This window comes from Squalius cephalus, assembly GCF_949319135.1.
Source record: "Squalius cephalus genome assembly, chromosome: 2".
Lineage (NCBI taxonomy): Eukaryota > Metazoa > Chordata > Actinopteri > Cypriniformes > Leuciscidae > Squalius > Squalius cephalus.
In genome coordinates this window covers 18,805,024-18,827,912 of record NC_137123.1, presented here as the reverse complement: position 1 = coordinate 18,827,912, position 22,889 = coordinate 18,805,024, and the positions used below count along the sequence as shown (strand labels likewise).

The following is a 22,889-nucleotide window of genomic DNA, read 5'->3' as shown; positions in this document are numbered from 1 at the left end:
ACAGATGAGCGTGAATTCTGAATGTCACTCCGACTCCAGAGAGTCTCTAATTGATTTGGGACTTTGATTCTTCGCTTATTCCGGGATCACAACGCTCAGAGAGCGGTAGTGAGAGACACTCCCTCAAGCTTTTAAATGTCTTCTGTTAAACATGACACAGATGCCGTGCAAAACTTTTTGAGAAGAGCTGTGAGAATGTTGCAGTGTTTGAAATAGTGTCCTAACATGTCCTTTTATGGCATCTATGGTTCTAAGAACCTTTAACATTCATGGAACCTTTCAATTAGACAAAAGGTTATATATAGTGGGGAAAAAGGTTCTTTAGATTATGAAAATGTTCTTCACACTAAGAAAAAATGGGTTCTTTAAAGAAAGGTTTTTTGGGAAACCGAAAAAGGTTCTTCTATGGCATTGCTGTGGAACTATTCTTATTTTTAAGAATGAAAATGTGCACAAATAGATCATATTCTGGCATAAAATTTCACAGAGCTTTCTTTCAGCCCCGAGAACACAACACAATGCAAATCGTATTTCAAAGCATGCATAAAACACCTGTGAAAATATATATCTAGAAAATGTATCATATTAACATACATTATGCTGTATTTCTACAGACTTTTCTTACAGTGCAATGCATACACTGAATTGGACCTTCCATTTCCACTATAGTATACAGAACAGAATAACATAATATGTCACTTAAAATCAAAGGAAAAGTCACACTGAAGTGATAGAACTGGATGTTTTGCTACCAGACAGAAAGAAACTGAAAAGGTCTAAATGTTTGAAATGTAATGTTGGAGAGATTCTGGCCTGGGCTTCTGCTGGATTTCATCCGCCCGCTGTGCCTAACTCTGCTGGCCAGGCTAGAGTAATCGCTCCACCAGCCTTGCGCTGTCTGCATGAAGATAAATGAGACAATTAGAGCTTCTCTGTTATCAATTACACATCCAGGACGGCTGTTTTACATCAAACACTGCAATTGCGATTCACTGCGAATCCAGATTCTTTTGTTCAGACTCCCATCGGGCAGCAATCTGAACTGAGAATGCCAGTTTTAGGTAAATTGTTTTTTTGGACATTGTTATTGTATTTTCAAGGCCAATTTCTGATGTTTTGGGATTTTTTTTTTCTTGTGATTTTGCTTCTGTGATTGCCTAGAATTCAAACTCCCACACACATTATCACACAGAGAGCGTATACAGAAGTGGGAGAGGGGTCTCGGGCTAGAATTTAGGGGGTGCAGGTGGCGCTAAGCCGGTATGGGCTCTGCCCGCTGTCCCTGCGTGATGCCAGCGTACTTGCACACATACACACACATACACTGATGATGCCAATACCATCTGTCATCGGTGAGAACATCTGCAGCTCAAGGTGCCCTTGTCACCCATAGTTAAAGTAACGAGAGGGAGAGATAAAATACAACTACAGATCTTATTAGGATCAACCAAAATGCAACTCAGCTGAAATAAACCTGCATCATGTTTTGGGAAATTATAATTTGTCCATTTATGTGTTTGCTGCAGTCATCAAGTGTTATTGTAAGATACTTTTTTTTATATTTTTTTATTCATAAACCAAACAAACCAATAGGCCTATGTCCCGGTTTTCTAACAGGCTTGAAAACATAGGTTATTTGAAAATATATGCCAAAATTATATAAAATAGTGGATAACCTTACCCCCGATTAATTTAGAGCTGTCGGGACGGATTTCCCGGGAAACTTCATAGGCTACTTCCGTCCGTAAGTGTGTACGTCATGATTGTAAATAAAGGTCCCTTCTACGGCGCGTGCATGGTGAGGAGTAGCGTGTGGTAGTTGTTTCAATAGATATTTCTATAGGATATTTTTCTATTACCATATAAGCCTCAAATCAGATTAATCGCGCGCAGAAGAGCAAAGCAAAGCCTTATGTAGCCTAATAACCAAACTATTTATTACATGTATAGCCAACGTAATTTTATGCTTTAACCGCCAGAGGGCCAAACATAGTGTTAAGCAATTAACATCTAGAAATTAAATGAGTAAAACATAGGCTAAATTAATTCAGATGAATGAATTACAAACGCATTAATTATGTTTTGTTTAATATAGATCACTTCTAGGGACAATTTATCTAAACAAAACAACTAAAATCACTTGTACGCTTTCTTTTAGACATATACTTTGTCCTTTAATTCTTCTTGAAGGTTCTTCTAGATAATTTTTTCTGTTCCTTTTTGTTTGATTCTTTAGAAACACAGATGGTTTCTTTTTCATCTCTCTATCTCACACACTGCCTCCCATCATCTGACAGGTGCAGAACACACACACACACACACACACACACACACACACACACACACACACACACACACACACACACACACACACACACACACACACACACACACACACACACACATTATCAATGACATACGTCTCCTGAGAATGACAGTAGTCAGGGGCATTAAGACTCTGCCAGGCTGAGTTTGGCTCTGTATGAGTCTTTTGATAGAAACACCTGCAAGATGGCTGAGTTTATCTGTCTTTAACGCCTCTCCTGTCTTGGCATGGACTCTATAACACTTCGGAGACAAGAAAAACAGATGAGAGGGGGCTTTTATTCTGCTTAAGGTTGAGTGATCACTAGAACCGTGCGTGAGACAGGGGGTTTTAAGCTTGAATACATCCACTCTCATATGTGCACCTCCTGATTAAGTGTTTACATGTTTTTTTTTATATATGTGTATATATGAAAGTGTGTGTGAGGCAGATGGCATGGCTGGGTAGCTATGCCAGTTTCTGAAATATATTCAGTGTTGTGTTCCATCTGTGACCCTGCATGCCAAAACCTGGCCTGACCCTAAATCGATCTAAGTATAAGCAAATATATAGATGGCAATTTTATGTTCCAGAGTTATATATATATGAAGGTCACATTATAACTTTATACCATCTCTTCAATAATGTTTTCCCCTACTTTTTAAATACCTTTAGTCTATAGATTATATTTTAGGTCTACTATTTGTTGTCCTGGACCAAGACTTTAGATCGAAACTATGAAAATCTATTAAAAAATGCATTACATGTTTAATGATATGAATAAAGAGTAGAATAAAAACCATTTCAATATGTATTTGTTTATATTTTAAAGTGATTTTGAAATGACTATCCCTCATTTCGGTCTTAATTTCCACCACAAGGAATATTTTTTTTTCCCCCAATTGTTTTTAATTATTATTTTTATTTTGTTATTGTTATTATTTTACATAATGGAAGATTATGAATGGGAAAGTTATGATGTGTGAAGGAAACAAATAGACTATGATAAATATCACTGGTGAACAAAATATTTTATAGTGCATAATTTAAAAATATATAGCACTAAATTGAAAAAAATAGTGTGAAAATATCATTTAAATGGTATGTCCACAGGGTAAAGAGGGTCAAATAGGCCTAAATATGAATCAAATCAGCACATACAACAGTTTGACTTTCTGAATTGTAGGCACATTACACGATGTAGAGAAAAGTAACAACATATGACTTCCTTTTTATTGTATATTTTAACGAGTTTAAAGTGTTTTTTGGCGCATATTCTGAAAAAAATGTCACGTGACTGTGTTTGCTGTCTCTTTCCCGCCCGGACTCGGCCTCTTTGCAGGGGGAGTCAGCAGTTCATCGGTAAGTTTGAGCTTTATTAGTCCAAGTGCTCCTTTATGACAAGGTGAATCCTGTGCAGACTCAGACGACGCTCATGTCTGCCTTTTGTTTACCTTTGTCGCTTTAATTCTGCTGTTGTTGAGAAAGCTAAAATGTGATATCTACCATTACTAGCCTACCTACTATTAGACAAATAAACGGCTGGTTTCAGTTAGGCATCCTGACGAAATTGTAATTGATCAAAATCAAGTATCAAGTATCCTGTCTAGAAGAAGTTTTAAAGATTAATTCGACCTACTTTTTAATAGTCTCCATCCTTCCTGTAATTAACGTTTTGTTCAAAACAAACTTCCAGTTATTCCATGAATTATTATATCGAGTGTTGCATCAAACCCTGAAATACACTAGAGGGCGCCAGAGGTTATTTTGAAAATTAGTTTAATTTCCTACAGATAACTTTAATATGGATCTACAAAAAAGCAAAAACGTCACCCCGTCTCAATTTATGATACTCTGACAAGTGTTTGTGCTTATTTTGTGTGAACAGATTGTAATTGACAGTCTTTTATATCTATATTTCACTATAAGAAACTCATGTAAGATGAGAGTTTTGCTTTTGATGTCAACAGGTTTGTGTGAAGGCTTGGGTTTAGACAGCACCCTCCTTTTTATATTTTTTATTGTTATCTATTTATCTATGAAATGTCATGAATAATATATAGTGAAACATCCGCATGAACGTTTAAATGAGACTGCAAGTTTGGAAGAGACCCAGTACTGTATGCATTAAAAGAAAATACATTTCATTTAAACTATATTTTCCATTTAAAACTTTTACAATGTTCCTATGTTGTTAAGACACTGCAGGTAGATATTATTAAGGATTTCAACTTTTGTTGTATAATGACAAAATTGACAAATTTTGTTTGCAGTCATTTTGACCTATGCAAAAAAAAAAAAAAAAAAAAAATGTGTAGAAAAATGCAATAAAGTAAAAATTGCTGGGTTGTTTCAACCCATGTTTGGGTCAAATATGTACAAACCCAACCATTGGATTTACAATTTCTATTTTAACCCCAACACTCCCCCCCCCCCCCCCCCAAAAAAAACCCTAGTGAATATCGATAAATAAAAATTTTACACAACGATGTTTGTGTTGTTAAGCATGTTGACAGAACCTGAGCAGTGTGTTTTATGTGAAAATATTCATGAAAGTAGAAGAAATCTTAATATGACCCTGTAAAAGTTAAACAAGCGTAAATGTGGGGCCTTTTGACGTTTTAAAGTGCAGTTGTGTGTGTGTGGTAGTTGTTATAATGATGCAGCCTAGTATTTTTCAACATTCTGGGCATCTAGAGTGCCTGAGACTTAAAGGAACCTGGCATCGGTTTTTACAACACACACACACACACACACACACACACACACACACACACACACACACACACACACACACACACACACACACACACAATAGTTTGCTTTATAAGGTGCCCACCGATACCATGGCAACCCCCATGTTCTCAGCGAGAAAGGATACCGTATGCCAAATAAATGCCATGGTAACTTAAAAAAGAACAACATGTTGCCCGGCAACCTTTGAAAGTTATTAAGGGAAATAAGTGGGTACAGAGAAATTGATAGGGTGTTAAAAAGAGACGGGGGAGGGGGAAGAGAAACAAACGGAGAAGGAAATCTGACATTTTAGTGTATCCTTTTTTTTGGGGGGGGGGGGGGGGGGGGGATTAAAATCAAACCATGATTAAATGTGTGTGGACACAATCACTCGTTTGTGGTGATCAGCAAAGTTATTGTGTATGGATATACATTTTGTTTGAGTTTACTAGAGGCTCTCGGATGTCTTGTAACTGCAGATTTTGCTCAGATGTTCACCGCTGTGTGTGTGCATGTGAAATCAGGAGTTTTGAACTGTGCTGTTGTAACACCTTGCTTCAAATCAGCTAGGCCTATATATTTTCATTCTTAGAGATTCATATTCTCTGCATTAAAAAAATAATAAAAGTAAGTGTGATATTATAAAGAGACAAAATTCAGTTTTTTGCTTTTAGTTGTCATCATAAGAATTTAAAGATGTTATTAAAGAAGTTTGAAAATAAAGATACATACCATTTTTATATTTTAAAATGATTTCCACCAAGGAATCATTTCCCCCCCTAATTAAGTCTTTTAAATTATTATTTTTATTTTGTTGGTGCTCCTGGTTATGAGGAAAAAAGTGTCTTTGAATTGAAAGATATGATGTGAGAAGAAAATACAGACAAATAAGGTAAATATCTAGCCTATATATTTTTGTGCATGATTTCCAAAATAGTAACTTTGAATTAATTAACAGCATTTCTGCATAGCTACATTGGACATAAATATAATATAAATATCATTCCAGAGCAGTTAGCAGGAAAGATAAGAATTAAACACAGAAACATACATTACTTTTCACAAGTTTGGGGTCAGTAAGATTTTTATTTTGAAAGAAATTAATACTTTTATTTAGCAACGATGCATTAAATCGATTAATAATATTTATAATGTTACAAAAGATTTTACTAATACATTTTTATTAATCAAGGAATCCTTCAAATCTGTCACTGCTTGCTTACACAAAAATATGAAGCAGCACAACAGATTTCAACATTGATAATAATCATAAATGTTTCTTGAGCATCAAATCATCATATTAAAATGATTTCTGAAGGATCATGTGACACTGAAGACTGGAGTAATGATGCTGAAAATTCAGCTTTGATCACAGGAATAAATTACATTTTACTATATTTTCAAATAGAAAACAGTTCTTTTAAATTGTAATGATATTTTACAATATTGCAATATATAATTGCAATAATTTACAATATTTTTACTGTGTTTTTGATGCAGCCTTGGTGCAGAAGGAACTTCCTTCAAAACATTAAAATGAAACATTAATAGAATTATGATCATTTTAAGTTAAAACACATTTTTGTATTTTCTCCATTCCTTGTAGTGCGCTGCTGACGACAGTTTGAGAACCCTGTATGAAAACAACCTCATTACTCTGTTAAACTTGGTGTGTGTTTACATTTCTGTGCTTGGCACACACTTTCTTACCAAAGCCACGGTGAAGAAAGTGCATTTGTTGTGGTGTGATGATGATTGCTCGAGCTGATCGCTGGGGGACCAATTTGAGCAGTAAGACAAAACCACAGCATGCTAATAAGAGTGTAATTCCAACAAGACTTTAGTGCGGCACAATAAAGGAACTAATGTTTTCTTGGTAGGATTAGACAGTGTGCATGTCGAAAAATATATGTTTGTCTCTCTCTCTCTCTCTCTCTCTCTCTCTCTCTCTCTCTCCCTGTGGTTGTAGCTTTCCATATAGCCTGGAGTGATATGGGCCTGGTGCCCGATCTCAGCTCTCTCTCTCTCTCTCTCTCTCTCTCTCTCTCTCTCTCTCTCTCTCTCTCTGTCTCTGTGTGTGTGTGTGTGTCCGTTGAGGCACAGGCAGATTAGACCAGGAATTGCTGCCACAAAAGCGCCCTGTCTAGTGCTCTTTAATTCCTCTAAATTAGCACCTCGCGCCAGGCACTTTACACACTCGCACACACACTCACTGAGGCAGTGCCGTGCTTTTAACTGCCTTGATAATCACAGCGTCAACTAATAGTCTTTCTCTCACACTTTCCTCGCTCGTACACACAGACAGACAGACCCTCTCACACGTTTTCTCTAACTCTTGGCGTCGTCTGAGTTTTTTTCCTCCTGTGAGACGTAGCTCTCAGTTAGCCGCTAATGTGAAGCTCATAGCGCCGGACGCTCTAATGCCCTTTAATTCACTTACCAGCGCTGAACTAACACAATACCTCTGTAGATACAATGAACCAACGTCTCAAATCCCTTTAACCCGCACATTGTGTTCTGTGTTGATAAAATACAGTCTGTCCCGCGGCTGAAAGGCCGCCGTCCTACTGCAGGTGTGTGTGTGTGTGTGTGTGTGTGTGTGTGTCTGAATTAGTGCAGACAGAGGCCGGTTTGGTGAATGTGGTTGTTTGTACTTATACTTCCAGAGGGTACTAGTTTCATCTATCCATCCATCCATCCATCCATCTGGTTCTATCTATCTATCTATCTATCTATCTATCTATCTATCTATCTATCTATCTATCTATCTATCTATCTATCTATCTATCAATCTATCTATCTATCTATCTATGTCTGGTTCTATCTATCTATCTATCTATCTATCTATCTATCTATCTATCTATCTATCTATCTATCTATCTATCTATCTATCTATCTATCTATCTATCTATCTATCTATCTGTATCTGTCTGGTTCTATCCATCTATCCATCCATCTATCCATCTATCCATCCATCTAACCATCTATCCATCCATCTATCCATCTATCTATCTATCTATCTATCTATCTATCTATCTATCTATCTATCTATCTATCTATCTATCTATCTATCTATGTCTGGTTCTATCTATGTCTGGTTCTATCTATGTCTGGTTCCATCCATCCATCCATCCATCCATCCATCCATCCATCCATCCATCCATCCATCCATCCATCCATCCATCCATCCATCCATCCATCCATCTCTGTCTGGTTCTATCTATCTGTCTGTCTATCAGTCTGTGCACATTGTATGTTGTATATCGATCTGTTTAATCTATTGTTCATCAGGAAGCTTTCGATCTGTTTCTTTGTCTTTATACTGACACCTGTTGGTGTGGATGCATTGGTTTTAAGCACTGCCTCTCGGGTCTCAACTTGTTAGAGGTTCATGCAGGTGCGTAACCTGTCCTTCATCGCCTCAGACTTTCTGCTGTGTGTGGTGTCATATTTTGTTGTATATATTTATAGTTCCTATTGCTCTGCTGGTGGAGCATTGCTCTTCCAAAGTCACGGGTTGGATTTCCGGAAAACACAACCTGACAACATGCATACCTTGAATGCATTGCAACTCGCTTTGGAAGGTAGCACCTGCCAAGTGAATAAATGTTTATTTCTGTTTGCTTACTTTGCTGCTCAAATTTTTTTTTACTCTATTTTACACTTAATTTTACTTTACACTTAAAATATTTTTTTACTATTATCAGTAGTTATCATTCTTGGTCATGTGACCTCAGCATGGTGACCCCATGTACGTTTTTATGCATCTGGCAGACGGTTCTATGCAAAGCGACATATATTGCATTTAAATCATATTTGTCAAAATAACTATGATTATTATTATTTAATGATGAATAAGACAATAAGGGAGCATTTAACTTACTAAGTAATATTCTTGCGCGTGTGTGTGTGTGTGTGTGTGTGTGTGTGTGTGTGAAGCAGGCTGCATGTAGAGATCTATTCACTAATCCCTACTGTCCTCTGCATCTGCACACACACACACACACACACACACACACACACACACACACACACACACACACACACACACACACACACACACACACACACAGTGTGCTATCTGGGGCAGCAGAAGGTCTGGGCATGAGTTTTGCACTGTTGGCATCACAGCCTGGGCACTGGCACTCATGAGACTGAGAGAAAGCTGGGTGTGGTGTGAGTGTGTGTGTGTCTTAGTAATGAAATTAAGGGAAGTGGCAAGGAAAGAAACAAGATGTATTATATAAATACTATACATAGCATATACATACTAAAGCACTGTGCATAACTGTTCATGACTGGGACAAGAGAGAGACATTGAGTGGGACAGAAAAAGGTGGAGTAATTGATTGGTTGGTTCAGGAACAGTAATAAAACACCACCAATCATTTCTGTCACAGTTCGACTGATATTTGTAATCTCTTCCTATCTGAGAGGGCAGATGCCCAGGTCATCCGGGAACAGCTGGCTCTCCATGTGCTGTGACCAAGTGTTGGAGGGTGTGTGTGTGTGTGTGGTTTCAGCAAGTCATCATAAATATTCATTGTCTCATTGAAATTTTATTGCCAAATGATTCTCACTAATGCCAAAGAATTAACTGTCCGTTGTTTTTGTCCTCATGCTCTCCTCTGTAGCTCTTTTTTTTTGTATTTCTTTTATAACAAAGCTATATATATATATATATATCCTGACTATTAAATTGAATTGCATATATCAGTATTTGTTGACAAAATCCTGCAGAATTACTATAATTTAAGACCTTAAATTATACAAAAAGAGCAACAAAAAAGAAAAGGAAAAATTATTTTAGATGCCGTTTTAATTGATTTTTTTTAAATGCATATTTATATAGAATTTTACTTTATGATCATATATTGTTATATATTATCAATGTCCTAGATCATAAATTACAGCCTTTTTATAGCCTTAAATAGTAAGTTTATTCAGTACTGCTGCAGTTTTATTAAACTCGTTCTTGATGTTTCAGACATCTTGGAAGATTTATTTTCCTTTGACTCTTGCTGTCAGGAATTCATGAGGTAGAACTCAACTGAAATAACACACAGGGATGTTGATGTAACAACAGCAGATCAATACAGGTATGACTCCAGGTATGACTCCCTATGAATTCTGATTGATATGAATCACTTATGTAATCAGGGCCAGATGGAGAACTGGAAAGAAAACAGCTGAAGCTCACAAAACAGAGATGAGAAATGGAGTAAGAACCCAAGAGAAGACGACAGAAGCTAAATCTTTTAAAGACAGATGGGGGAGAGAGAACAGAAAGGCAAAACAAAAAGAAAGATGTAAAGGCCAGGCATTGTAAGGGAAGAGAGACAGGTAGAATAAGTGTGAAAAGGAAAAACAGGCAGTGAAAAACATAAGCAGAATTCATCAGGCTTGAATTAAACAGGACGTCATCCAAAAATTGAAGAAAGAAAAGTGTTTAAAACAAAAGCCTCCCAGTCAGGAGTAGCAAACTCAACAAAACATTAGCTATAAAATGGCTTTATTAAACTAATTCTTGCCTTGTTGCACACCAAGCACTGTGCTTCAAAGCTACCGTCAGCCAAGAGTAAAACAGCCGTGTTAACACTGGATGCCCTTGAGTCAAATCTGAACAGTGCTTCATGAATAACGGTTGAGAATAAAACAGAAGGACGCATTGTGATAAACATCTTCTTTGAACAACATCTTTTTGTTTGTTTGTAATTGGAATTTTTTAATTCACCTGAGACTTTTGAAGTGAGATTTCTTTTTATCGAAGAACGGTTTTAATCTTTTCACATCATGTGCCATTTTTACCTGGTTTTCGCCATTAAAAGTAGCTGTGGTGTTAAGTTACACAAAACCAAACTTGTTTGTAATTGGACATTTTTATTTGCATTATAACAATGCATGTGTGTGTATGAGTCCTTGCAATCTACATAAATCCGACTCCAGAATACACACATGCACGCAGTACTGTGGCCGTCCTGCATCCAGCGATCCCGTTTCACACGCCAGTGACCCCCTATAGCATCTGCCCGAATGCCCTCGGCTCTGAAAGACCCCAAAGTGCCAAAGTCAACGCCCTCGACTCTTCAACAGCGACTGGATTGGTGGCGTCCGCCCAGGAGTCTGACCTCTTGCACCGCAGGGGCTTCCAGAAATGAGGTAACAAGGGCCAACGGAGACAATGAGGACGCATGTTGTCATCAAACAATTGGTTTCTTTGTAAACCTCATTCATTAGACTAGTAAGAGGCAGGAAAATTCACAGGCACTGCATGGGACAACTTAGAAAAATTTCAAACTAAATTAATGAAATTGTCCTCAGTGGCACAGAATGGTTTGTTGTGTTTGTCTGGTGGGCTTTAGCTGTGAGTAAAGGACACGAGTTAGCCTGTCGCCTGAAGAGCAGCCAGGCATATGCAGTGACCCTAGGCGGATCTCCGGCCAAACGCCACGGGCAGTGTGCTCAGCTGATAAGGTCACTTTGCGGTGATCCAGTGCAACAGAACATGATTTGGCTTTTAAGGAACATCGTTTGTGTGGAGTTGCTGGTGGTCCAGGCTTAGCTAATCACAGACAGGCCTGGGGTTAAGATTGAACTTTACCACGATTACAGTCAGAGTTGTGTGAGATGCACCTGGTCTTCCGCTGGTTGAAGAGTCCATCGTTGCAGAGGGATATTTTTAGGCCTACACACACGTTTGCATCACCCTGGTTCCCTCGACAAAGACCAAGTGGAGTTTTTTCATTGGCTTTTGGAAAATAAGCTCAGTGACCAACAAAAGTTTGATTCTTGTTCATCATGATAATCTTCACGATTTTTATGAAGCCTAAATACAATTGGCAGAAGGTAAAAGCTGAACGTAGGCTTCAACGTCACCATCACTAAGCTTTTCTGTCTTTATTTAAAAACGTTTTCCCTGAAAATGTGAGTTAAAATAGTTTGCAAGAGTGCGATTATAAACAATGAGGCTGTGAAAGCGGACAAGATGAGTTTACCTGTTCCAACATTTTAACATACTCGACAAACTCGCATTTAGACACTTGTTAACAACTGCCTTAAGTCAAGTAAAAAAACCACAAGGAAGTATTATTGACATATTTTATGCTATAGAACAAAACATGAAAATATCTTGAGCTTGTGTTCACCACAGATCTTATTTCAGGCATTTAACCAAAAACCCATTGATGATGGAACCAGAAGAGCTAAAATGCTAGTTTCCAGGTTTTGGCCTGCAAAAATACGCCTGGGTCTGAAATGACATACTCTCTTGAGTAGGAACTTATTTCGAATAAGTAATTACTTCACGACCGCTAAAAAAGTATGCTCTATATACAGTATGTGTGTGTAGTATAAATGTAATTCAAACGTACATGTTACATTCGCCATGTTGTCATTATCATGTGTAAGTTGTGTCACTTCACTAGTATTCACAAATCCTCTCCCGTGGCCTCATGGGATTGTAAAGAGTCCATCTTATGCACACTTAAGAAATTCCCCGGAAGAAGTCAGTAATCCAGGTACCTACTCTTTTATGAATACTGTGAATTCAGACATACTTTGTCACATACTGTTTTTCGCCTGCTATAGAGGAGGGAAGTATGTGTAAGTATGGAAGTATGCTAGGTTAAATGAATGCAAAAACTGAGTGCACTACACTAATAGTGAAAACTATGCAACAATAACAATGTCCTCGTTGTTCGTGGGAAGATGATTACACTATTTGCTTACGTAATAGCACTGGAACATGGGACACTGCAATGGAAAGTATGACCTGAAATTTCAAAATGACACAAATTGAAACATTTATTTCAGAGGGTTCTTCTGAGGCCCTTGTAGAGGCGTTTTTCCCCCCGGAAAATCTGCCTTGTGGTTAATGCAGGCTGTGTGGGAAACAGACGTGTTAAAGCAAAGAGAGATTATTAAATGAAGGGATGTTTGTGTGTGTGTGTGTGAGTGAGTGAGTGAGTGAGTGGAAAAAAAAGTTAAATGTCTTTGTGGCTTTGCTAAGAAAGAAATGGCAAGAGATTTGGATACAAATTTCGGTCACTGAACCAACAAGAGCATTCATAAAGTTTGGGATTCTTTGTAAATAGTAGTTTAGAGGATGAAATTAGCCAGTTAGGTTTAAGTCACAGCAGTGAACCTTTTATTCTTTATCATAATCCTTCTTTGACATGTAACACTTGAAGAAACTTCCTCTTTTTTTGTGGTCTACGCTGACGTTTGACGAAACAACATTGGCCTTGTCATGCACGCATGTTGAGGCTCGGGTCACGTACGCCAAAACCACTCTCTTTCAGATTGTTGTAGACCAGGATCCTGCATGAAGATATGGTTATCCGCACCGAAGCGCCCTCGCTGTGGTCTGTGGGTTGCCAGGCAAATCTACAGTTATCAGACCACGAGGCCTGTGGTGGTGAACTGGAGATAAATGAACCGCTCGACGCACCCCTCACTAAAATACCACACACACTGCTGCCGGTCACCTGAGCTGTGTGGAAAGTTAAGGTGGAATTCTTTTCTAAAGGTTTGTTGTGCCTTCAGGACACATAATGTGTCCGAGTCCTTTCGTTCTCAGAATCGAACTATATTTAGTTTATGATTTAAAATGATGTCAATTCCATGTCCTGTAATACCTACTATTACAGGATATGACCACATGTCCTGCAGTGAATTATAATCCAATTTGTGTCAGATCTGTCTTAAATCCATTTGCACTTTCTGAAAACGTCCTCTTTTAGATGAGAAAATGTTAAGAGCAGCAGTCGAGGCCAAGACTCGCATTCTTGCCACTTTGTTGCTTGGGAGTAACTGTTTTTCTTGGTTTTTTTTTTCCATTTCTCCTTAAAATGAACAGCAGAAGACCGTTACAGAATACCAAGAAAAGAAACGGCGGGGGGAAAAAACAGAGAGAATGTTTTGTAATTCAAAACTGCACTTAGAGAGCCAGATTAAAACAAGAGAGGAGGCTCACATGGCAGTTTTCATCTATCTCTCATAATAAAAGTCAGCTGAAGTCATGTAGTAATTTTACAGCCATTACCTGTCCTGTCTTATTTGTGGCCAACCTGTCTTGTTAAAGAGGTTAATTTGTTTATATTGCAACAAGTAATGCTTTTAAATAATTCTAAATCTAGTGTATTATTAAATAATTAAGAGTAGTAATTTTTTAATAAATGTAAAAACAATTTCCTCAGTTTAAGAAAACTGGCACACAGTTGTAATTAAGTTATTTTAATGCTTATGATCTGTTCTCTGAATTATAATTACAACTCAAAGGCCTAAAGAGTCTTGCACCAATTTTATAAATAAAAAGTGCTTGTCTTCTAGCTTGAGGAAAAGGGGCATTCATAAAAATCTCTGCATGAAACCACATTTTTAAGGAATTTCTTTTTTTTTTTTTTTATAGTTGTGTACATTGGACTGTTTGTATTGCATGTATTTGTTACATTGATGGTGACTTTATTTAGGTGGCATTGTGCTTTTGTATTATTGATGACAACATCAGGCTGTAAAAAATGAAATGATCCATAAGTTATGACAACATGTTTTTACATTGCTTTAACTCATCAAAACAAGTTTCAACTTAAGTACAAGATTCAATTCATTTTTTAAATCCGTTTAATGCAATTTAAGTTGAAATGACTAAATTTAGTTAAAACATCCAAGTTGATTGTACTTAAATTTAAGGCAGCAACTTTTTTTCTTTTTCTTTTTTCTTTTACAGTGATGCAGTCTTCATATGGTCACTGTAACAAACAGAATTTAACGGATCAAGTAGCCTGTACATTATTTTATAATTTAATGACACAGTTGTTTTCATGCTGTGCAATTGAAATTGTTCATACCTGAGCACACCAAATGTGCAGTGACCTCTAATACAAATAGATACTGCTCATGGTCCACTCGGGTCAGATACACACAGGTTTCTACAGCGCTTCTGTGCTGCACTGAGAGCCTTTTTAACTGTAGTTTATTACAGCTGTTGTCTTGTCTTCTGCCAGGTATTAAAACAGCGTGGTACCGCCTACGCTGCATTGCGGTCACATTAAGAGGTCCTGTGGCGAGCAGGGCAGCGCTAGACTCTCGTTAACTTTAACCGGGATTTCAGTGATGCTGAACCCGCGCCGGTCTCACTCTTTCCCGCGCTGTGCGAGCGCAATTAACGGCGAGTCCGATTCGCTCCAAACTCGACCTGGAACGCATTATTCGATCGTTAAAGACGAAGTTTACTGTTGCTTCTAATTGTTCCGTGTGAAAAAGAGCCACTGGGGAATATTTCTCACAGTGAGAAGTTCAGCTTTCAGTTCCGTCAGTCGTTCCTCGGCCACTCGTTGCAATAAACTCACATCGGGGATTTAATAGTTTCACAGAATTCGATTACAAGCTGATAAATACACCGTTTGATGATCAAAACTGAGGCTGAATTATATTCCCGGTAGCTGGATGAAAGCGCAGGCCTATGTTCATTTTACACGTCTTCATAATCTATGGCTGAAAGTTATTAATTAGGCTTATTAACCACAGAACAGTTAAAAAGGACACACTTATACTGGGGTGTAAACGATCATATTTTCGAAGAGATTCAAGTGGTTGCAGAACTGTTTGTATGCGAGTCGTTTTATGTTGTAATAAATGCAGATTGTGATTTGAAATACCAAATATAATCTAGCCCATAGCCTACGTGTTTTATTATAGCAAGATACAGTTTTATTTAATAGGCAGTGATTGTTGAAAATGATTTTTTTTTTTTTTTTTTTTTGGATATGGTCACTTTAATTCACCAATTTCCCCTTGAAGTTCAAATTTTACTGTATTAAATTTCCACTGTATTTTCATGGCAAATTATTTTTGTTCTTTATACATTGTTCTTAAAAACATTTTGGTAAAATACATTAAAATACATTGATACATAAAATACATAAATGTAGGCTATTGGGTTTATTCAGCTGATTAAATTGTTCTTCAATAATAGTTATCAATAAATGCGCAACATTATGTTATTGCTATAGCATTATTTTGTATGATCAATATATATTTGTATTAGGCTACACAATTAAAGCGAGACATTAATGGATTTAAAATTCTGTTTGGCAAGCTGCACTGAATGGGAATGTATTTTAGAATATCATAATTATGATTAGAAATCATGTAGCCTAATTTATTTTGCGATACGAATGGTTATTTTTAGTTTGTGTTTAAAATAACTAATTCAATGGTAAGTCTCAGGCCATTTGTTAAGCTTTGCTATATTTGTTACAGTGTTCAGAATTGTTTTAAAATAGTAAGCTAATTATAGGCTATATTTAATAAACTAACGAAATCAATGTTGATCAATAACGAAGGATAAAACAAATTAATCAATTAAGCAATTTATACGGAAATGCAATATAGTGCTTTTAATGCAAAATATTTGACTCTTTCACAAAGCAACGCTTTTGTTTGATGATCCGCACAATCAGAGCAGTTGTTGAATAAAATATTATGAAATGCCAAATAGTTTTTATTTTGATCAATTAACAGTTTAATTTATTTTAAAGAATATCTGGTAAGTGGGTAAAAAGAGTTAAAAAAATATCCACTATAAAGTATGCGAGACGCTTATTTAAATATTGTTTAAAAACGTATTATAATTATTATTTAGTATATCATGTATCTATTAAGATATAGCATTTGGCCAAACAACAGGAACAAAATTCTTCAACGTCTTATTTATTTTATCACTATTAATAATCAACATATAATTATTTATTTTTTCCATTTAATTTCCCCATATCTAAATTCAAAATACAAGCGACAATGCTTGACTGCCCCAGAAAATGAAGCACTATTATCCGTGTGTCGGTCATTAAATTATTTTTTATTTCATTTGACCAAAAACGTTTAAAAGGTTAATTAAGATAATCATTATATTAACAATATATAGCCTATACAACAATGTCAATTTTTTTTAACCCTGCTGGATTTATTTTAATTTTAAGTGAAGATTTGTCAGAGTCAGGCCTATTTTCTCTGTATCAGATCATTGGCATTTTTGGGAAATTATTTATAAATCCACAGTATTATTTATTATTATTTAGTAAACTGAATTATGTAGTTCAGTAACGGGTTTTGCTCATAGAGCTGAGGATCATTCGTACGCTGGAAACTGCGGTTTGTGAAATATGCTGCTCAACTGTTCAACATGTTCTCAGTTTCAATCAATGTTTATATATTTGAATCACAATCTTATATCTCATGTAGGCTATGGCTCTGTGTATAGAGGCTATCTCTCTCCAAGTCTAAAGAAATATAGACTATCGGGGATAAACTTTGAAACCCTTTCTGAATGCATGCAATCGTATTTTATTTAAACTAACAAGGTAATCTGATGCTACACCTTTTGGACGGTTTTGTATTGGAAGGTTGTGTTGATGCATTTTCTTGTATTATTGATGGGCCGTTGGGTCTTGTTTGTGGCGTTTCAGAAGTGACAGAATCTGAAGGATGGCAGAGACACCGGCTGAACGGGATCATCTTCACTCCTCGTGGCATCGCTATTACACCTGTAAGGACTAAGAGCTTCCCTGGCTTTTCTGATTCGATTGCCTTTAAATTTAGTGACTTGACCGTAGGCTACCCCACAAAAATGAGTTGGAAGGTCATAAGGTAGGCTATGCTTCCCCCCCCCCCCCCCCCCCCCACCCCACATAAAAATGTACGTTTCAACAACGTTGTTCCAATAACCAAAAAGTCCTTAGAATTGAGTCATTATGCACTCTTAAAAACAGAGATGCAATAGAAGAACCATTTCTGGTTCCCCACAGAACCGTTCAGTAATCCGTTCCTAAAGTACCCTTTTTCTTGTATACTCTTAAAGGTAACGGTTTTATTGGCATTGATGGATCCATGAAGAACATTTAATATCCATGGAACATTTCAATCCCACAAAATGTACTTTAGTATTATATAATTATAGAATATTCTTCACACAAAGAAAAGCAAATGGCTCTTTTAAGAACTGTTCACTGAACGGTTCTTCGAGGAACCCAAAATGGTTCTCCTATGACAACCCGCTTTTTGAACCTGTAGTTTTAGTAGTGTGTGAAGAACCTTTTTCCACTATAAAGAACCTTTTGTAAATAGATAGATTCCATGGATGTTAAAGGTTCTTCATCGAACCATTGATTCCAATAAAGAACCTTTAACAATAGCAAAAGCTGATCGATAACGGTATGATCAACGCAACCTATAGCCTACTGTCATATTTACCAAGTTATTGTAGAATTACACACCATATATAAACGGAGGTGTTTTGTTTAAAACATCTAAAATATCCTGACAGTTAGACAACTGCGCTAGGGGCGCCAAAAGACAATTTGGGTTGCGCAAGCCGAACCTCAGCCGATTGCGCCCAGAAAATTACAGACAGAAAGTGTTGATAAAATGTCGACCCCCCCTGAATAATCATCAGTGCTCCTGCAAGCAAGATAGAACTCATGGAATTTCTACACTTCTTGCACTTTTCCTCGTGTTCTATTTAAGTTCTCTCTTTTTTTTTTTACCCGTCTATCCCTGTGTGTACCGTCTGGCTTGGTGTTCAGTAATCCGCGCAGTCCATGATTTTCCCACAGCCCTGCTAATGCCCCAAAGCTGCAGCTGCCACACCGGCCGGCCGCGGAGCGCCACACGCTGCCAGTTGCTACATTGATCAATAATTCACCAGCTCGACGCCTCCCCAAACCCGCTACCCCCGGTGCAGCTTCGGGTCGACTGAGGCGACAACTGATATTTACTCACGCGGAGGGGACGTTTACTCTCCCGTGCGTTTAAAAGCAGCGGTAAGCTTTAGCCAACAGGCGAGATCCCTTCGGTGCGTCTACGGATTAGACTGTCGCAATGTGCACGACTCGTGTTGGTGACTGACTGCGACGCCTCGCGCTTTCATCTGTCCGGGAACAGCGGGGGTCCCGTTATGGTGCGGACAGTCGGAGGCTCGAAAGAGGGAGATGCAGTCAAGACAAACAGGAACTGACTTCAGGACATAAAGACGACGAAAAATCACTCACATTCACGCAGAACGTACGTCCCTCACGCGAGCTGTTCTGCGTTCACCGGCGCTCGCGGAGCATTTCGACCGAGCCTGTGAATCCTCCGGTCGGTGCTGACAGGGAGGATCCGTCGCTCGGCCGATGACAGCTGGAGAAACATATTAAACACGGAACAGTGAACGAGCAGTGGCCGAGGACGTCGGTAATTCCGTAAAAGTGCCAGAGAAAGCTTTTACTTTTACAGACGGAACAAACTCTGGGAAACAGCCCGACTTGTTGAGTTGTTTTTCGCTTCCGGTATCACCGAAGAAACCGACGGGTGCACCCGCTCCCTCTCCTCTTTTTTGGACGCTGAAGGTTTTAAAGAAAAATGGGCTTTTGAGGAGAGCTGGCAATTTCCCCTGAACTACAATGGTACGTGCTATGAGAATCAATATCTTTCCCACTGTTTTCAGAAATCTTAGCCAACAGATTTCAAATGTCAAAGAGCTGTTTAGAAATGTACAAAAGGCACACTTTAACAACTTGTCGCTCAAAGATAAATATATAGCCTACTTCTCTCTTTTATAGGCCATATGCCTGTTAATAAATAACCTATTATAGTAATATTATGTAGCTTTTTGGAAAGTGCTGTAAAATACCAAAAACACTTTGTTTATATTTTAGTTTTTTTTCTTTCATGTCTGCAGTTAAATAATAATAATAATAATTATTACTTTTCCTGCAGATATATATAGAAAAGGTCATTAGTCTATTACATTTTTTTTTTAATCTGAATCAGTGTAACAGGTAATTTAATTTCTTGATTGTCATGAGGTTTTTTTTAGCTTTAGGTTAATTTTAGGGTGTACTTGATAGTTAATTTTTATTCAAAAATGCAGAATCTCTTCAAAAGCAACATCTAAACTGAAAGCAGACAACGTCTAAATCCACATGCTCATATGGAAAAGCTATCTGGCTTAATTAAACTGGTTTAAAGAGGATTTTATTTATGAAGACATTGACCAACTAGCAAATATTCATTTTTTATTAATTAATAAAAGTTTGCAAGACCTTCTTGCAGGAGAGTTTGCTCGAGGTTCTCTTATTAGAGTTTTTATTTTATATTAGATGTTTATGTAGGCCGGTGTTGTGATGCTCAAGATAACCTTCTAGTTTAAACTAAAATACAAGACATTTCATCAGCCAGAAGAAAACTGCTGAGATGTACTATATCACTGTAATGTGATGAAAACAGGATGATCTTTTTTTGAGGCAGGGTAGTTTGTCTTTAGAGATTTTCAGTCACAGATTTTGGCACCACAAAAAAATAGCAGCATTATTCACATTAAAAGATACACTGGGTCAGTTACATGATGTATATAATGAAACTATATGCAAGAGAAAACAATACTTGTGATCTTTTCCCTTCACATCGACAGTGTTCGCAGAGACTTTCACAGGTGTGAGATAGAAACTCCAGTGTGTTCAGACGAGCAACTTCATTTCCAGTTATTTGTTAGTTTAGGATTCATACGCTCTAGTAATTGTGTCTGAATAAATATTTGCACAGCAAGCACATTAGGTTGTGTTTAGATAGTGAATTCTGTGCTTTAAGTCAGTCCTTAAATGTGAGATTGACAGGCCTTTGCAGGCTGAAGGGGTTGGATCTGAATACGAAACGCCACATTTGCCTGCAGCGAGCATTTTTTCTCCATGACAAACCTTTTCAAAGCGATGAACATCCTCTTCAGCCAAGCACACCTGTGAAATCTACGCAATAAAAGACATGCAAAGCTGTTCTCCGTGAACGAGGTCAAGCACTCAAGTCAGATTAAAGCGTCTGGATGGCGCACACGCTCAACTCGCTCAGATCGGCCATTTAAATGCATTTCGCAAACCTGTATTTGCCGATCTTGGTCATGGAGACTCCGCTCAGGCTATGAATTCCAGAACCGTCTTTTCTAGATTGACTGGATGCCAGGGTTGCCATGGATGCGATGGACTGCTGCATGAACTTGTTTCTGGGTGTAAACTTCTCATGGGAGGACGTTTTTGTGTTTGTGGCATCTGTGTTGGCACATGAGATGCCATAATGCAAAGCCAGCCACCTACACACACTTTTATTCAGCCCATGATGACCATGTGCGAACGCACTGAAACACCACTGCACACCTGCACACACAAATGTAACTCCCAGTGAATGCGTGCATGTATAGATGCACCTGGACCAGAGCGTTACGGAGAAGACAAGCCGTGAAAGTGGAGATCAGAGGTGTCGGGTGCAAACGGGGTTTGGCGTGAGCCAGAAAACTCATGTCAAAACCCCAAACAGAGCTTTAATAATTAGCAGCCTCTCGTTCATTCCAGATTCTCTCCATCTCTCTCTTTCTCTTTCTCCTTCTGCTATTGCCTCTGAGATGCTGGTGTGAAAAATCACATTTTTCCAACAGTTCTCCCCGAGGTGCTACTGGCAGACACACAGAGAAAAGACGCTTCATCCTTTTATATAGCACTCGTTCTCTCGTTCCTCCTTCTTTCTACTCTCTTTTTTTCTCTCTCTCTCTCTCTCTCCGTCTCTCTTTGATGCGGTTGCCATAGAGGACAGGTTTATATGCGGTCTGATTTGGCTTGGTCCTGCTAGCTAGTAAATCATAATGATAAAAAACAATGGTGCTAATAGTAATTGCTGTGAGACAAACAAAAGACAAAGAAAAAGAGGTGAAAAAAGGAAAAATCAGTGGGACCTGTGCTGATTGTTCTCGGGCCAGCTGGTTTTTGAATGTGTGGAGGACAGCCAGGTGTGTGTGTGTGTGAGTGGGAATATTCTGCGTGAAGTTAGAATGAATAACTGCATTACTGCAAGCGCTATAGGGCTGGGTGGTATGGCGATATAACGGTATATATAAGTGTGCGCACAGAAAGCTGCCTCTTTCAGAAGGCGTTCGCGAATTTGGGACGTGCTCGATGATAAAAAGCGTTATTAAGCACAAATAATAAGCAGTGAAAAAGAGCTCAATGCGGTGCTCGCGCTGACTGACAAGCCGCGTCTCTCGGCATGCAATCGTGAATTCAGTTCTCTTTCACGTCTTATTGCGCTTGAATGGTCGAATACACACGCAATTATGTGAAAATGCCCATGGTGTGAAGTATTCATGTAAACACAGCTGGTTATGTCTCAGGTGAAAGTAAACAGTTGGGTGTAAACCGGATGTGTGCGTTTGGTCTTAAAGTGACAGCAGCCTAATATTCCTGCTTAATGTGAATCAAACAAAAGAGAAAATCACTCACTGCTCTTGACTGAATCACTTTTTTAGCTTTAATAAGAATACATTTATATTTAATTCATAGTGCAGACTATGCAATATTTTATTTTTACATTTGATTATTAGCTACATTTCTGTACTAATTCTAATATGTTAAATAAACCTACCTGAAAAACTTAATTTGTTTAATTTAGCCTATATTTTAGTTATATATTCATCCTATTGTTTGTCATTTCCTTCTTTTTTCTTATTTTTAAAAAACAGAAATGAGATAAAATAACTCAAAATAACTATATCGTGATATATATCGTTATCCTGAAATAAAATTTCTCATATCGTGAAATAAGAATTTGGTCAAATTACCCACCCCTAGAAAGAGCAAAGTTTTTTGATAAGCAACAGCTCGAAGGGCTATTACTTGTGCTCGTATTCTGGGGGTTTTCAAAACCCCTAACTCTAAGTAGCTTTGGCGTGTAATATTTCGGCTTGTTGGGGAAAGATGTGCCATTACTTTTTATAAGGATCTAGGAAGCCTTAAAACTGGTTAAAAACTAGACTTGTATTGAAGAGTGT

General features: G+C 37.7%; 1 protein-coding gene and 1 long non-coding RNA gene across 14 annotated transcripts in view; both read left to right on the top strand.

Moving 5' to 3' along the window:
* The first annotated feature begins 3,500 nt into the window (after nt 1-3,500).
* LOC307150708 lies at nt 3,501-14,132 on the top strand. Its single transcript, XR_013819769.1, has 3 exons — nt 3,501-3,667; nt 13,342-13,568; nt 13,899-14,132. It is a non-coding gene; the product is annotated as an uncharacterized lncRNA (long non-coding RNA).
* Nucleotides 14,133-18,404: 4,272 nt separating this feature from the next.
* The window catches only part of nfixa (nuclear factor I/Xa), a 94,126-nt gene continuing 89,641 nt past the window's right edge, over nt 18,405-22,889 (top strand). For 11 of the 13 annotated variants that reach the window (XM_079857864.1, XM_079857855.1, XM_079857853.1 and 8 more), the window contains exon 1: nt 18,407-19,485. In XM_079857864.1, the coding sequence (XP_079713990.1) occupies nt 19,483-19,485 (3 nt within the window). In that variant the 5' untranslated portion in view covers nt 18,407-19,482. Of the gene's footprint in view, nt 19,486-22,889 lie in introns of all 13 variants that reach the window. The other 2 variants (XM_079857846.1, XM_079857874.1) reach the window with 2 other exon arrangements.